The 16,633-nt window shown below is 36.6% G+C and overlaps 1 protein-coding gene across 5 annotated transcripts in view; it reads left to right on the top strand.

Moving 5' to 3' along the window:
- The window catches only part of LOC128623899 (semaphorin-4E-like), a 24,701-nt gene that overhangs the window by 561 nt on the left and 7,507 nt on the right, over positions 1 to 16,633 (top strand). Inside the window, exons 3-13 of one of the 5 annotated variants that reach the window (XM_053651055.1) lie at positions 2,003 to 2,121; positions 4,245 to 4,371; positions 5,839 to 5,904; positions 6,266 to 6,411; positions 7,064 to 7,126; positions 12,273 to 12,371; positions 12,519 to 12,618; positions 12,889 to 12,999; positions 13,204 to 13,355; positions 14,199 to 14,371; positions 16,000 to 16,153. In XM_053651055.1, coding sequence (XP_053507030.1) covers positions 2,003 to 2,121; positions 4,245 to 4,371; positions 5,839 to 5,904; positions 6,266 to 6,411; positions 7,064 to 7,126; positions 12,273 to 12,371; positions 12,519 to 12,618; positions 12,889 to 12,999; positions 13,204 to 13,355; positions 14,199 to 14,371; positions 16,000 to 16,153 — 1,310 coding nt within the window. Of the gene's footprint in view, positions 1 to 1,897; positions 2,122 to 4,244; positions 4,372 to 5,596; positions 5,905 to 6,265; positions 6,412 to 7,063; positions 7,127 to 12,272; positions 12,372 to 12,518; positions 12,619 to 12,888; positions 13,000 to 13,203; positions 13,356 to 14,198; positions 14,372 to 15,999; positions 16,154 to 16,633 lie in introns of those variants that run through there. The other 4 variants (XM_053651053.1, XM_053651051.1, XM_053651054.1 and 1 more) reach the window with 4 other exon arrangements.

Here is a 16,633-nt window from a genome sequence, read left to right on the forward strand (position 1 = left end):
CACATACTCTTAGTAGTTTTGTATCGAGCACAACTACAGGAACATTTCACTAAGCGAAACCTCTGCATGATGTCCATATTCACCGGTTGCTCATCATCTCAGCATGAAATATACTGAGGTCTTTATTTTTACATCGAAGTTGAATATTTCCCTGTAACAGCTTGTCCTAAAGTGTTTTATTTCTTTTACGCCAAAGCAATTAGCCAACAATTACACTTTTATAATTTATTCATTCACGATGCATCATGATTTTTTTTTCCCCAACCATTCATGGTTGCGTTTAATGTTGTGGAACGTCCACAAGACCAGTTAGATCCTGTCATCACTTGCATTAGCAGCTATTAACAAATGTTCTCTCACCACTCTATTTTTCTTTTTCTTCAAATTAATAAGACAAAAGAAATCCTGTTCACCATATTATACATTATAGATTTTTCTTTGTTCAGTAACAACACATTTTAATACATTTTATTATTAGTCTCTTACTATAAAATTTATAGCATATTAGGACGCATTTATCGCATTAATATACTGGCACTACTATTGTCAGAGCTGCTGTTACAGAAAAAAATTAACAGGTATTCTGAACTAATCAGAATCAAGAATTCGACAGTCAGTACGTTTTCATGGACAGCAGTAATCTAATTATTGACCTTATTCTGAATAAGACAATATTGTGATTAAGGTGTTTACATGAGTCGCTTTTAGAATACTCCTTTCATGTTCCCGTTTGACATGTTATAGAACATAGATCGATTAACAGCACACGTCATTACATCCCCACGCCACACCGTCCGACGTCCCTCCGGAATTTCACGTATCAACATACAGTTCGTCTTCATTATGGTACCGTGTACAGTTTTGGGTGTTTTTATTTAAGATTTTTAAGAACGCTTCAAGTGCGGTTAATTATTTGTCATGCTGTACGTGCAATAGATCACTGCTTGACACCGTCGGCTGGGTCCCAAACCGCGTACTTACCTACTATGTAGTAGCCGAGATACATGTATTTCACCTACTGTAGGCCTATAGCAGGTAAGTATGTGGTTTCGGACACAGCCGTGCTCTCTTGTTTGCCGTAAAACGTTGAGCACTGTCGTGTGTGAACGTGTCCTGTTGCACAATGCGGTGAAAAAACTCACACGACGTTAATAATGTTCCACGACGTTAATAATGTTAGTACCTACTTAAAGTGCAAGGAAGAACCACCAGTGAACCGGCAACAGGGTCATGGGCGCCCAAGGCTCATTGATGTGCATGGGGAGCGAAGGCTGGCCCGTCTGGTCCGATCCCACAGAAGATCTACTGTAGCACAAATTGCTGAAAAAGTTAATGCTGGCTGTGACAGAAATGTCTCAGAAGACACCGTGCATCTCAGCTCGCTGAGTATGGGGCTGCGAAGCTGCAGACAGGTCAGAGTGTTCATGCTGACCCCTCTTCACTGCTGAAAGCACCTTCGGAACAGGACCATGGAGCAATGGAAGAAGGTGCCCTGGTCTGAGGAATCACGTTTTCTTTTACATCATGTGGACGGCCGGATGCGTGTGCGTCGCTTATCTAAGAGAAGAGATTGCATCAGGATGCACTATTAAAATGTGTTGTTATTGAACAAGGAAAAATTTATAATGTATAATATGGTGAACGGGATTTCTTTTATTTTATTAATTTGAAGAAAAAGAAAAATAGAGTGGTTAGAGAACGTTTGTTAATAGCTGCTAATGCAAGTGATGACAGGATCTAACTGGTCTTATATACCCGTCAGTATATATTTTAGTTTTGCAGCTGTGATCTAAGAAACACCAATATCGCTGCTGTCACAGAGGCGAAGTTCCTGGAACTTCTTATAAGAAATCGCGCCATGTAATACTTCTCTCAATGTAATACACGCATTTCTTATATCATTGACTCCCTTCCACACAGACAGCAATACACAATGACAGCAATACACTATGACTTCATAAAATTCTAATTCTAATTCTAAATTCTTGATGATTCCTACCAGTCAGTGGTCTTCCAGTTTGCTTGTTGTCCAGAAAAGCTGAAAGACTCGTGCAGCCCAGCCAGGAGATTCTTCAAATTGTCGTGGAAATTAAACAACACTCACAGACTCGTCCTCTGAAGGTAAAAAAAAAGAGGTTTATTAAAAGATGGTTAATACAGGATAGAATAATGAGAGCACTCTGTAGCGCTTTTGCTGAACACTACTATATATATATATATATATGAAACGCAGAGCATGATACACTTCTGTGTACCGATAAGAAGCAGTTTGAGGCAATTCAAACAGGCTTTGTTTTAGGATCTTAGAAGATGTGCAGATGAACCTTGAACAGAAGAACATGTTTGTGTCTCTGTATAGCAGATAAACATTCTGTACTGATCTAAGTGACATGACATGGCCTTCTTAGGCATTATCCTCTGATGAGAATGAAACAGAACAAGAACAAAACTATTACAAAGTTAAACTGAATAATTTCCCTCACAAAGCTCAAGGTTCTGCAGTATGACAGGCTTATTTTGCCATTTTTCACAAGAAGAAGGAAGTGACTCTTCTAATTGCGCATGCTAGAAAAACCTATATGGACTAGGTAAGAAGTTAGCTGGCTAGGTAGACAATCTACTAACTAAGCATAAATTTGTTCTCGGATTATGATGGAACTCCACATCTGCAGGGAAAAGTTTGGAATTTCTGTATTAGTCACTTATTAAATGTGGTCTGATCTCCATCCAAGTCATAATATAAACACAGTCTGCCTATACTAATAACACATAAACATATAATCGTAGCTTTCATGGCTTTATTGAATACATTGATTGAATAAAAAAAGTGAGCCCTTTGTATTTAGTAACCGGTCAAGCCTCTTTTAGAAGCAATAAACTCCACCTGTAGATGCTCATCAAGCTTGCATCATTTATCGTTAATAAAGTATCCGTTTGGTGTGACATGTACAGATGTAAAACAGAGTTACAGTTACCACCTGAAGTTTATTATTTTCTAACAATAACACGTGTTTGTTTGTTTTTTTTACTTTACTACCACAACTCTTAGCCAATTCTTACAGTATTTCCTTATTACAGAATGGAATGCCATACTTTTTATCATTTAATAGTTACATTTACAGTAGTTACAGTGATGGAATACCTGTGAAACAAGTTCCACTTCTCACTTCCCTTATAGCTGTTATTCCTTCACTTTCTTGAAGTCAATAAGACAAAAAAAAAATGCAGCTTGTTGCAGAGAACTGTCCTGAAGATTTCCCCATGGGGAAAAACTTAATGCAACAGATTTACATCTGAATATAACTAAGTGCTAACACTGGGGACCCCTTCCTAAATATTAATTAATCTCCTTACAGAAAGCACAATCACCAATTACTCTTTGTTAACGAACATGTTTTAATCTGTTTATTATTATTATTATTATTATTTTTATTATTATTATTATTATTTTATTATGTGGAACATCTACCATACAGGGAGAATTAACTGCCACTATAGACATGATAACGTATTTGAACTAGCACATTCATTTATATAAACTTGTGATTTGCCCTGTACACAGAACTACTGTTAAAGTTGCTGTTAGACAATAATCAACACCAATCACATTCAAGAATGCAACAGCACTGTGGTATAAGAGTACTTAATGCAGAAGTTCTGGTATGTTCCAATAGCTTGCAAACATTTTTTAAACTGCATTACATGAATTGCACATGTTGTACAGCATGCACAAATAGACAAAGACAAAATGCCTGTGCATTTAGTGACCTAATGCATGTGGTGAATTTGTAAGACTTCACAGGAAAGTCTGTAGTCAAGACTATTAAGAGAAAAAATGCAAAGTTACTTCTCTGAAACTCCAGTGTTAGATTTATATTTTCAGTGCTGTGGTTATACACAAAACTTGAACAGGGTTGTTGGCTGACAGTGTGATCCAAACTGGCCTTTAAACTGAGTTTCTCATATCTTCTGTTCTTCTTTTTGGATGTTTTGGATGACATAAAGTCCTTTTTTTTCTCTCTTATTGATATGTGCGTTATCATAGTGGTGTCAGTCCATCAGCTCCTTGGAACAAAAACTGATTTCTAGAGCACTGATTCTGAGCTGCTTTTACCACAAGAGAAACAACACCACAGCTCTGTTTATGACACTGTTCAGGTTGTAACACCCAATTGAACACTGTAATTCCATATTTCGATGATCTATTCAAGCATACCAACTGTATATCTGTATCAACATGATAGATCAGGCCGGTTCTTCAAATCTGGCCCTCGTGGTCGACTGTCCATGCAGAGTTTAGCTACAACCCGAATCAAACACACCTGGACAAGCTAACCAAGGTCTTCAGGATTACGGGAAATTTACAGGAAGGTAAGTTTGGAGTTTGGAGCTAAACTCTGCAGATTTGAAGAACTCTGTGATGGATCATGTTTCACTGTTGCCAATATCAAAAGTATTAACATTTTAGACCTCATTGGCAAGCATAAGCTATTGTATGTCAATCATAAACATAATTACTGTAAAATACTGTTTGTTTTTATTATTTGTTATGCTTATATTATATCTGTTCATTTCTCAAACTGTATGATTAAAGTAGGCTTTTCCCCAGATTTCTACTACCACTAGCTCTGTAAACAGTGGAATCTCAAACTCAACATTTTTACAGCAGAATGCTTCTATAGAGGACTTATTTGTGTGAAAATTTCAGGTTCTTATCTCGTCCCCCATCGGAGATATTCAACCTGCAAATGAAGGGATTTTTTTTTTTTTTTTTTTTTTTACATTGCAATTTCTCACCCTCATAAAAAAAGAGAGAGAGAAGTTTCAAACCTGAAATGTTCTACATGTACACTATACTTACCTAGGTACCCCCTAAAAAATTAAGACAAGACTTGAACCCTTATCATTATAAATTGACCCTAACCGTGGAACTGTAAGCAATCTTGAGCATTACATTTGGACTTAAGTTCTAAGGAACAATAATGTGCTAAATGTTTATATGATCATGTACCTTGTAATGTACTCTAGAGATTGGTTTTTGTACCAAGGAGCTAGGGCCATCCTGAGCCGAGATATTCAGGTTTATGTAAACAGCTTTACGACCCAAATTTGTGTGCTATGACACAAAGATGGCCACCGCAGTTAAACCAAGTAAAAAAAAAATTTTTCAAAAAACTGGTGGTTTTGCAATGCTAATACATAGAGATAATCACTCAAAAAAAATTGGAAAATTAAAAATGGTCAAGCAACCTGCATTGGATCACTTGAGATGGAATGACCCTAATCCAAGCACTTAATGCTTCATGTTGGGGAAAAAAATAGTATTGTTTCACATTTAGTTAAGAATTAAAATGGGTCATTTTGCCTCAGAAGTTGAAGTGACATGCACCTGATGTGCTACTTAAACCAACCAACCAGTGGCTTTTGACACGTGTGCTTTTGCTATATCCAGTACCAGCCTCTATAACATGTTGCCTGTGCAGAAGGAGCTTTTTGAAGCCACATTTACATCACTATAGCAGTTTAACAGAATTATTGCTGCTTCTTTTGTGCTTTTTTTTCCCTTTAATCTCTCTTTGTCTCTCAACTTTCCCAGATGGCTTCACATGGTTCCTGGTTCTTTGAAGAGGCATCTTACATGAATTAAAATAAGCTATATATCTCGTTGTTGACGGTAAAAGAGAAGTAACATAGTGAGGCTGAGGTTATGAAGTGCTGACAATTCCATTATTTTACAGCGTGACCATTTGAGAGATTAAGAGTGGCCTTGTGCTGTAACAGAGACTTGAAGAGCTATGGACATGTTGTTCCTCCTCATCCTGTGTTTTTTTGGGACAGCCATATTGACTTCTGGCCAGGTTGGGACTTTGTACAGCACACCACGCAAAACAGTTATTCTGAACAGTAAGTAACTTTGTCTTAAAAATTGTTGATTTAAAATTCTTACTTTTGTTAAATCACACACAATCTCTTACTGGAAAGATAGAAGATCCTCACAGTATGTAATAAAAATATATATTTTTAGCACATTTTAAAGCATTTGAACATCGCAGCCTTCATGATATCAGTAGTGCATATACGAATAACACAATGCATTACTGAGTTCCTGATTAACCAACGATACACTATTTTCTCCAAATGAATCACCAAGTCTTACTTCTGCTTCACTTCTTTGCACTCTTCTTTATTACGATCAGCACATGTCATCCTTTCCAATAGCTACTCCGCCACACTGGGCACTAAAAGCCTGTTCTGCTGTTGCTAGGTAACAGAGGACATGTTTTTCGAGAGGAGGGAGTGTGGAACTACTCCACCATGCTCCTGAGGGAAGACATTGGTGTGCTCATCCTGGGAGCTCGAGAGACCATCTTTGCCTTGGACCTCACTAACATCACGCACAAGAAGGCTATGGTCAGGACAATTTTATTTTCCCATTATTTATTTAAATCTTGTTCACAATGCTCGGGTAGCAATCTTTTCATCTACAGTTCTATATTTTTTTTTGCTAGTTTTTAAATCACTTAATAGTAGAGCACCTACATCTCAAAATGTTTTCCAACTTGTGTCTAAAGCCCTCTTCAGATTCCACTATGAAAGCCATGAAGCAACATCTTCATTTTATGTGCCAAACACATTACTTTCACTGATTAAAAAAAAACAACAACAGTTACAAAAACATTATAATAACACAACATAAACTGTTGTTTATTATTGGATTACTCTTACATTACATTGTACGCTACTTTTATATTATTTTAATAGTTGCACTTTTATTTTAGTTTCACACATTTATTCTATTTTTATATATTGTATTGTTTATATATTTATATATTTTCTCTTTTTGACACTGCTATAATTTATTTTTGATTACACTTTTTTCATTATCCTTTTTTTACATTATTATTATTTATTTATTTACTTTATTATTATTATTATTATTATTATTATTATTATTATTATTATTATTATTATTATAGGACTTTGCTAGTAGTACATTTTCACCTGTACTGTACTTATTTAATGCCATATCAGTGGAGAAATAAACTGTTTATCTCTTTCGTAGGTAAAGTGGGACGTGACTCCAGACAACAAGAAGATATGTTCATACAAAGGGAAAAATTTGGAGGTGAGGTCTTTTTTTTTTTTGGTGCCTTAAAAATTATAAGTAAATTATTCAGACAAAACCTGGGATAGTTCCATCCGGTGGTTTTGTTAGATTGAATGTTGAGGTTATGCATTTCCTCTCACATAGTGTATGTCATGATCAAGGCTGACTAAAACTGGAGTTTAGTGCCTTTTGACTGCCTTTTGTTTCTATTCACATTTAGCACAACACCATTATTCAGGGTAACTTACTTGAAGTGCTTTATACACCATCCACTTTATTGGAAACACCTTCACATTTATGCAGTTATTCACTTCAATTTTATTTGTGTTGCTCTTTTAACAGTGGGTATTGTCACAAAGCAGCTTTACAGAAATATATAAATGAAGGGTATAAATTTTAAATGTATAAATTTATCCCTAATGAGCAAACCAGAGGCGACAGTGGAAGACAGAGGGGAAAAAAACTGAGATGACACGAGGAAGAAACCTTGAGAGGAACCAGACTCAAAAGTGAACCCATCCTTGTCTGGGTGATACCGGATAGTGCTATTATAAATAAATCCCTTCTATAACTGTACTACAAGGGCAAACGATGCAATTGTGCAACCGGGAAATTCATTATAGTTTTCACATGAAGTCTATTTTTGAAGTTCTCAACTGTTCACAGATGGAGTCTTAAGTGCAAAACTGTTCATGACAGTTATCTAATCCGCCAATCATGTTGCTGTAGCCACATGATCATCATACAGATCATGCATCATGCAGAGCTTCAGGTAATGTGTGATCTCTGTAAATTTGATCATGACATGGATGTTGGTACTAGAAGGGCTGGTTGAGTATTTCATAAACTGTTGATCTCCTGGGATTTTCACACCACATTCTCTAGAGTAAAGCAAAAAAACACCGAGTGAGCGACAGTTAGGGTTTACTCAAACCAGCTCTTCTGGTCACAGAGATTACACTTTTTCTTCATTCTGATGTTTGATCTGAATATTAACTGAAGCTCTTGACCAGTATCTGCATGATTTTTGCATTGTGCTGCTGCCACATGATTGGCTGATTAGATGACTGCTTGAATGTGTGTTCCTTATAAAGTGGATAGTAAATGTATTCCATTCATTCATTCATTCATTTATCATCGTGAACCACTTTCTCCTGGTTCTCGGGGTGATGGTAGTGGCTCCATCCCAGGAACACTGGATGCAAAGCAGGACTGCACCCTGGATAGAAAACCAGTGCTTTATAGCCTCCATCAAATAATATATTCTCATGCTAGTAAAAACAGGTTAAGATTAAATACATCAAGCTAAAAAAAAAGTAAAAGTGAGGAATTATTCAGGCTCTCCAGGATTTAGCAATTTTGCCTTCACAAAAATTAACACAAAATCAAGTAAGCTCCGTATTATTCGAAGGAGCCTACCATTTTTCAAATTTACTGCTGATTTTCCACAGATTTTGGCCAAGGCACATCATGTGACATCATCATAACGAGCATTCAGCCAAAGCCCCCTTCCATTCACCTGCGTCAAACATGAGTACAGCTAAAAGGTCTCATTTACCAGCAAACATCACTGTGAAATCAATGTGCAAAACAAGTTCAAGCAACTGCAATTTCACTAATTCAAGTAGTTTTCTGCAAAAAAAGCACAAAAAACTCCACAAATAACATCACAAATCTTGGGGGGAAAAAGCCGCAGCAATCACAAAAAAAAAACTCTGCGAAATCCTGTACGGACTGATTAGTACAACAAGAGTTAGCATAGCAAGTGGCTATTTAACAGGACCTTCATTTTCTATAGTTTCACTCCGAAGCCATGTTATACAAGCATGAACTACATAGTTCCAATCCATGTAGGCCACATGTGAAAATGCCTCTTTGGAGTAAAATATTTGTTTGACATTTTTTCCAATTAGCAACATTTCAATTTTCCTCATTTTCTCATTTGCCAAACTTTGTAGTTAACAATTATTCACTACAATGACAACACGGGCCTAATGCATAGATAAACACTGGATTAGCATTAATGTTATGCAAAATCAGTCCAGTGGTCTGATTAATTCAAGAACACTACACTGTGATTAATACAGTCTAGACAACTCATTCCGGTTACACTAGACCTTGGTGTTTGAATGAGGGTGAAGCCTTAGCGTGGCTAAATAAGGACGAGCCTCCTTCAGTCTCAGACCAATGATGTTGTTGCTGTTTTCAGGGGGAAAATCCATTGGATGTCGCTGAGACTAAATTCTAGAAAACTGCCACAAATGAACAATCAAGTTTTGACCAAAACTCAGTTTTTCTGCCCATAATATACTTTGACACCTCTACTTTAAGAAAGTGATCAAAAACAATGTTTTTATTTAGTCTAATTTCTGACCTTGCCTTGGCTTTCTGCCTGTGAAGATTACAAGTTTAACAAAACAGTCAGTCTGGATGAATGTCAGGTTTAACTCGCAACTATCCAACAATTTGATATAAACGAGCTAATGGACATAATCCTAATAATTTCCTGTCTGTAATCATATACCAGCTGCCAAAATGGTAGCAATGCTCCTGCACTGTCACATCATCATCAAAACAGAGAAGAGCATTTATCCACTCTGGAAATATGATAGCGGGCAGTGTTAAAACTCTTTAGATGACTTGATGAAAGGACATTAACATGAAAATTAATCAACAGAACTCATTGAATGAATCAGTGATTTTTAATTTTTTTAATTTAAATTATGAATGTAGATGAAGGGAGGCACTAGTGGTTAGCACCACTGGGGTTGGGGGTTTGAATCACACCTCTGCCCTGTGTGCATGGAGTTTGTATGTGCTCCCAGTGTTTCAGGGGTTTCCTCCAGGTATTTCAGTTTCCTCCCGCAGTTCAAAGACATGCGTTGTAGGCTGATTGGCATTTCCAAATTGGCTGTAGTGTGTGAATGAATATGTGTGTGATTGTGCCCTGTGTCCAGGGTATCCCCCACCTTGTGCCGGGAGTTCCCTGGGATAGGCTCCACTTTTCCCGCAACTCTGTGTAGGATAAGCAATATGGAAAATAGATGATATCCCTGCTGAAAAATACAACAGAAACCCTCATAAAATTTGTAATGGTTTTAATGGTTATAATGGGAATTGTATTGGATTTAATGGAAACTGTAATGGTCCCTGTGGGTCTCTACTGGTAACCTGTTGCCTTCTATTGGTGGCTTGTTATGTCAGATGGATACCATTAAGGATCAGTAATGGTTATAGTAATGGTTTTAATGGTTAGATGATAACTTGTGATGGTGTTTGTAGTGGAAACCATTAGAATTTTGGTGATGGTTTCAATAGTTTTTTTTCAGCAGGGATATAAATATACAGTCATGTGAAAAAATAAGTACACCCCCTGGATTTTTATTTATTTATTTTATTTATATTTATATTTTTTTTACATATTTTGACAACCAAACATTTGATCATCTTTGAAACAGTGCCAGTAATAAAGTTAATTTACTTTAACAAAACCACAAGGAAAATTTGCTTTTTTAGTCAACAGAAATGTTATTATTCTATATGATATTATTCTGTGGAAAAGGTAAGTGCACCCTTGGCCTCAGAAGCTAGTATTATTTCAGTTGCAATATGTTTGAGGGTTTTCTTGCATGTACTGCCCATTTTAAATCCCCTCACAACATTTCAATGGGATTCAAAGCCATTCCACAACCCTCCATGTTCATTTTGTGCCATTCCTTTGTGGATTTGCTAGTGCGCTTAGGAACGTTATCCTGTTGAAAGGTACAACTTCAACTTTCGGACAGATGGCCTCACGTTATCTTCAAGCACTCTTTGATATAATACAGAATTCATAGTTGAATCAGTGAATGCAAGCTGTCCAGTCCCTGAGGCAGCACAGCAACCCCAAACCATAACATTCCCACCACCATGCTTCACAGTTGGTATGAGGTGATTCTCCTGAAAGGCTGTCTTTGATCTGCGCCAAAAATGTCTGCTGTTACTGTGGCCAAAAAACAACTCTCTCTTTGATTTGTCTGTCCAGAGCACATTATTCAAAAAGGCCTTGACTTTGCCTATATGCTTACTGATAACTGTAGTCGTGTTCTAATGTTCTTTTTTACAGCAAAGGCTTTTTCCTGGCGCACCTCCCATGCAGGCCAAGTCTGTGCAATCTCTTTCTGATTGTAGAAGCATGCAAGCATGCAGTTGCAAGACTTACTAGTAGATCCTGTGATGAAAATTTGGGGTTTTTACGTTAGACGGTCTGCTCTTGGGCTGAATTTGTTGAGACGGACAGTCCTGGACAAATTGACAAACTGCCGTTTGAAATCTGCACCACTTGTGGAAGATTTTCCTCAATAGCAAAGGGAACACCAGACACTAGATATGAGAGGGGTATAAATAGGACAGGTTCCACCTGCACTCCCTAAGGTTCTAATCACTGGCACCCAATCTTGAACACCTGATTCTAATTTTATGGATTTGAAGGTGTGATAAATGTAGGGGTGTACTTACTTTTTCCATGTGACTGATTTGTTTTTGTTTTTTTATTTGTTCATTTAAATTGTTAAAATTACTACAAAATGTCAATGTTATGTCTCTTTTGATAGTATATCTCCTTTATTAATAGGCACTGTTTCAAAGAGAATCAAACGAGTGCTTGTCCAAATATGTCACAAAAAAAAACAAAAAAAAAACAAGCATTTCCATGGGGTGTACTTGTTTTTTCACATGACTCAAATATGGGTAACAAATTATACATTTCCTGATACAGTAAAGAACTAGCCTTACAATCTGAGTTTTAAGACCACTAAGAATGAAGTTTTCTACACCCCCCAAGGTCATGTTTATATCTAGCATTGGTTAGCTTCAGGACTTTTGTGCATTAAACATAAAATGTCCTCTGGAAAGAGTCTATTAGTGAGTACTGTGTGTAAAATAAACATTATTACTAACAGACCGTCTGATTAGAAACAGGTATACTATCACATAAACTTGGTCGTATAAAATGATCTGCAACTCGTCTTCAGTGAGTCCTAACCTAACCCATGAAATTATTCCACATTATTCTCCTGTCTTGTGTTGTTCTGTGAACTAGTCTGGAATGAACTGAATCTCTGTTTTCTGACAGTCCTGATTGTCATAATTCACTGGACTCTATTTCCTGTTATTACTTTTCTAGACTGAGTGTCAGAACTATATCCGCATCCTTCATAAAATGCCAGACGGCAGGATGTATGTGTGTGGTACCTATGCTTTCAGTCCAACTTGTGATTATATGGTGAGTAATTTCTCACATTATTTCACTGCAAAATATCATTAATATATTATTGTAGACATTAAAGTCTCAGTCTTTGTGAATGTTTTGTTGTATTTTACCACACCATGGAAATGTTTCATGTAGCCTTTGCTGTGCTCTGTCTTCCAGTCTTATACAGAGGGTAACCTGACTCTGGAAAGTAAACAGCATGAGGGGAAGGGAAAGTGTCCATTTGATCCTTTCCAGAGATACGCCTCTGAATTTGTTGGTAGGTGCTTCTCTCTTAAGTGTAACTGCTCCATGATGTAACAGACCAAAGAACACAATGTTCAGTTAGTGAGTTATTTAATTATTATAGTCCCTAACTTTTATTCCAGATTAATAAATGCATTCATATATTCATTATAAATGTCCATCCACTTTAATACAGATGCTGCTCATAACAGCTGATATAATACTTTTGATTGTTTTAAAGAAAAGTAGCCCAATGATATCATCATGATTTTATAACAATATTACCATTCTGGTTATCATTTAGATGGAGAGCTGTACTCTGCTACATCTATGAATTTCCTGGGCTCTGAACCAGTTATTATGCGAAGCTCTAATAACACTATACGAACTGATTACTACTCTTCCTGGCTCAGTGGTAAGAATGTGTGTGTATACACACACACATTTTGGAACTGGAAGATTTTGGAGTTGAAATTAAACCATTTCTGGTGCATAAAATTAACACTTCTAGTTTGCATCTAGTTTAGTTGTGACAGTCTTTAAGTCTTTAATTCTTTGAACTTGCGATTCTTCTACTCAGCTTAAGATTGAGTATCACTGATTAGTTCTGTGATTTCAGAACCCAGATTCATTGGCATGAAGTACGTGGCTGAAGGAAAGGAAAACCCAGAGGGGGATGATGACAAGATTTACCTCTTCTTTAGTGAAACAGCTATGGAGTACGACTCCTACAATAAGCTGGACGTGTCGAGAGTGGCCCGCGTCTGTAAGGTAGTTTCCCCATCACACACGATGTGTGTGACTGATAAACTACAGAAAATGTTTACTTCATGCTATTGCTAAAGGTGGTTCTACATGTTGGTTTACCTTTTGGAAAAAATGACTACATATTGAAATCTGCTGTGGTTTTCTGTTTGTTGTCACCTGAGGTTATTTGTGTTTGTTTATAGAAGTGTTCGGGACCACATAATTGCTATGTAGTCCCTGATAAATAAAAACATACAACTGAAGAAGTCTGTACTTTCTTTTTCCCATGACAGTACATGATCTATCAGACAGTTAGTGTTGACTTGTGGATAACCATACATATAACCTATTATATAACCGGAGTTATCTCAGACTCCTGACCATGAATGGCTTTGTCAACTTTCGAACTCATGAACTCCTGACGACTGAGTAAACATTTTACTCTTTGCTCTACACAAGACCACCAACTATGTTCATTTCCATTCCAACCAACAAGACCACATTCCTACTGCCATCTTGTCTGCACTGCAAAAACAAAAATATCTTAGATAAATTTACCCATATTCAAGATATTTTCAATTGCTAACATTTCTATTTTAAGATAATTATAAATTAAATATTATAAGATTATTCAGCCTGCTTTTGATGTTTTTATACAGCAATAGAATCCATTTTCTTATTCTATTGGCAGATACTTTTGCTTCTTTCGAGAAATAAATGCTTAAAATTTGAAATATTATCTGCCCATAGAACAATACTTTTCCAATAAATATTTGGTTACATTTTATAATGTAAAACACTAAATAAATAAATGCCTTCTTTTTTTGTAACATTGTATCAATTTTTCTCATTCCCTCTCCTTGCTAGGGGGATATGGGAGGACAGCGGACACTGCAAAGGAAGTGGACATCGTTCCTAAAGGCTCACCTGGACTGTCCTGTCCTTCAAACCAGACTTCCTTACATCATACAGGATGTGTTCCTCTTCTGCCCAGGCAGCTGGACAACCTGTGTGTTCTACGGAGTCTTCACTCCTCAGATGTGAGTATATTTCAGTTCAAACCTGCTAGCAAAAGACCCTGCAAAAATCACCATTTTGAAACAGTTAAGGATTTTGAATGTAATCACAATTGTGGTTCAATACCAGTCCATCATTGCACACACAGTGGAAATTAAACCCTAAAATGGAGGACTTAAACACTTTACCGCTTGTATTAGATCAGCCTCAAGGTCACTGGAGGGTCAAGGTGGTTAGATCACATGGGTACCCTAAAAGGCTTTTACAACTCACTGGAATTTCTAGTCATTTATGGCAATTTAGTGTAGCTAATCATGAACCAGCACGTTTTTGAGAGGTGGGACAAAACTGGAGGAAACAGGCACATTTGAGAGACCATGCAGAGAACTTCCATACAAACTGTAACCCGAGCACAGGATCAAACCGGGAGATTTGATGTGCTGTGACATGGCAATGCTGCACCACCTTGCCGTCTATATATTGCATCCACCAGTGTACAGTTGAGGTCATAACTTTACATACACCTTGAAGAATCTGCAAAATGTTAATAATTCAAAAATAATAATAATAATAAGTGGGATCGTAAAAATTGCATTTAGTTTTTTATTTAGTCCTGCCCTGAATAAACTATTTCACATAACAGATAGTCCACAGAATAGTCCACAAGACACAGTAATAACTGAATTTACACAAATGAACCAGTTCAAAAGTTTAGATACGCTTGATTCTTAATACTGTGTAACTCTCATTACCTGGATGATCAACAACTGTTTTTATGTTTTGTGATAATTGTTTATAAGTCCCTTGTTTGTCCTGAGCAGTTAAACTGCCCACTGTTCTCCAGAAAAATCCTCCAGGTCCTGCATATTCTTTGGTTTTCTAGCACCTTCTGTATATTTGACCCCTTTCCAACACGGGCTATATGATTTTGAGATCCATCTTTTCACACGGAGGATGTCTGAGGGACTCGTACACAGCTATTACAAAAGGTGCAAATGTTCACTGATGCCCCAGAAGGCAGCAGGATGATCAGTGTAAATTGTTACTATTTTGTCTTCTGGGAAACATGTAAATATCTTATGTAGCTTCTGAAGGGCAGGACTAAATGTAAAAAAAATATGATCTTTAAACAAAATAAATGATTAAAATTTTGCCGATTCATCAAGGTGTATGTAAACCGCTGACCTCAAATGTATACTAAGTACCGATCCTCCTAATATGCAGTATGTGAGAATTATTATTTGGTTTACTACACAATCATGTGAAAGTGTGAATGATGTCAGTCAAATTCAATCATGGATACAGTTGCCTCAGAAACCGTGTTATTTTTGTGCTTTACTATGCTGTTTAATGTATTCACTTTTGGAGGTTACATGATGCAATGAGGTGAGGGCAAAATTATTTAAGGGAGTCAAAACCTACCTTCATTTCAAATTGGATTGCAATGTAAACCCAGTAATTGTTTCAATATTGTTTCCTGTTATTCCTGTTTTTGAACTACTAAGATGTCACAGCCAGTTAAAGAAAAAATAATCATAATAAAAAACTTGTTTAGAAAATTTTCCAGCATATTCCAGAACACATCATTAGAAATAGTTTTATGAATCTCCTTCCTAATACACTTGTTTCATTGCTGTGATTTGACTGACAGGGACGCGTTGCACTACTCTGCAGTGTGCACCTACAGTATACACAGCATCAGGGAAGTGTTCTCTGAAGGCAGGTTCAAAACGCTGTACAATGACAAATCTGTTTTTAAATGGGTGACATACAACGGAGATGTGCCTGACCCTCGTCCCGGAGCTGTGAGTTCAACATTTATCAATTTATTCTGCAACAGTCATTTTCACATGTTAGCTACAGTGATGGAAAAAGAAACCAAACAGAAAATGAACAATAGTTCCAGTTGTAAGGGTTAAATGAATGCTCTTGTTATCATTTCCATAGTATTGTAACTTACACAGGGACTTGCACCCTAAAACAACTTGTATTTGTACTTACTGCCTTTCTTCATACAGAATATGTTAAGTATAAAAGTATAAATATAGTTTATGAATTCACCAAAGTAACACGTTGGATAATGTTAGTTGGATAAGATATTAGATAAACTCTAAAATTTCAGGAGGAGATTATAATTATTGTAACAAATTACAATTTTGTTTGCCATATTACTTGTGCTATTTTGTATAACTCCATACCTGGTTAGCTATGAAGATGTTATGTCCGAGTTATTTATATGTTATCTGTTGCACACGCTCTCTCTCTCTCTCTCTCTCTCTCTCTCT

Source organism: Ictalurus furcatus, chromosome 20 (assembly GCF_023375685.1).
Source record: "Ictalurus furcatus strain D&B chromosome 20, Billie_1.0, whole genome shotgun sequence".
NCBI classification, from domain to species: domain Eukaryota; kingdom Metazoa; phylum Chordata; class Actinopteri; order Siluriformes; family Ictaluridae; genus Ictalurus; species Ictalurus furcatus.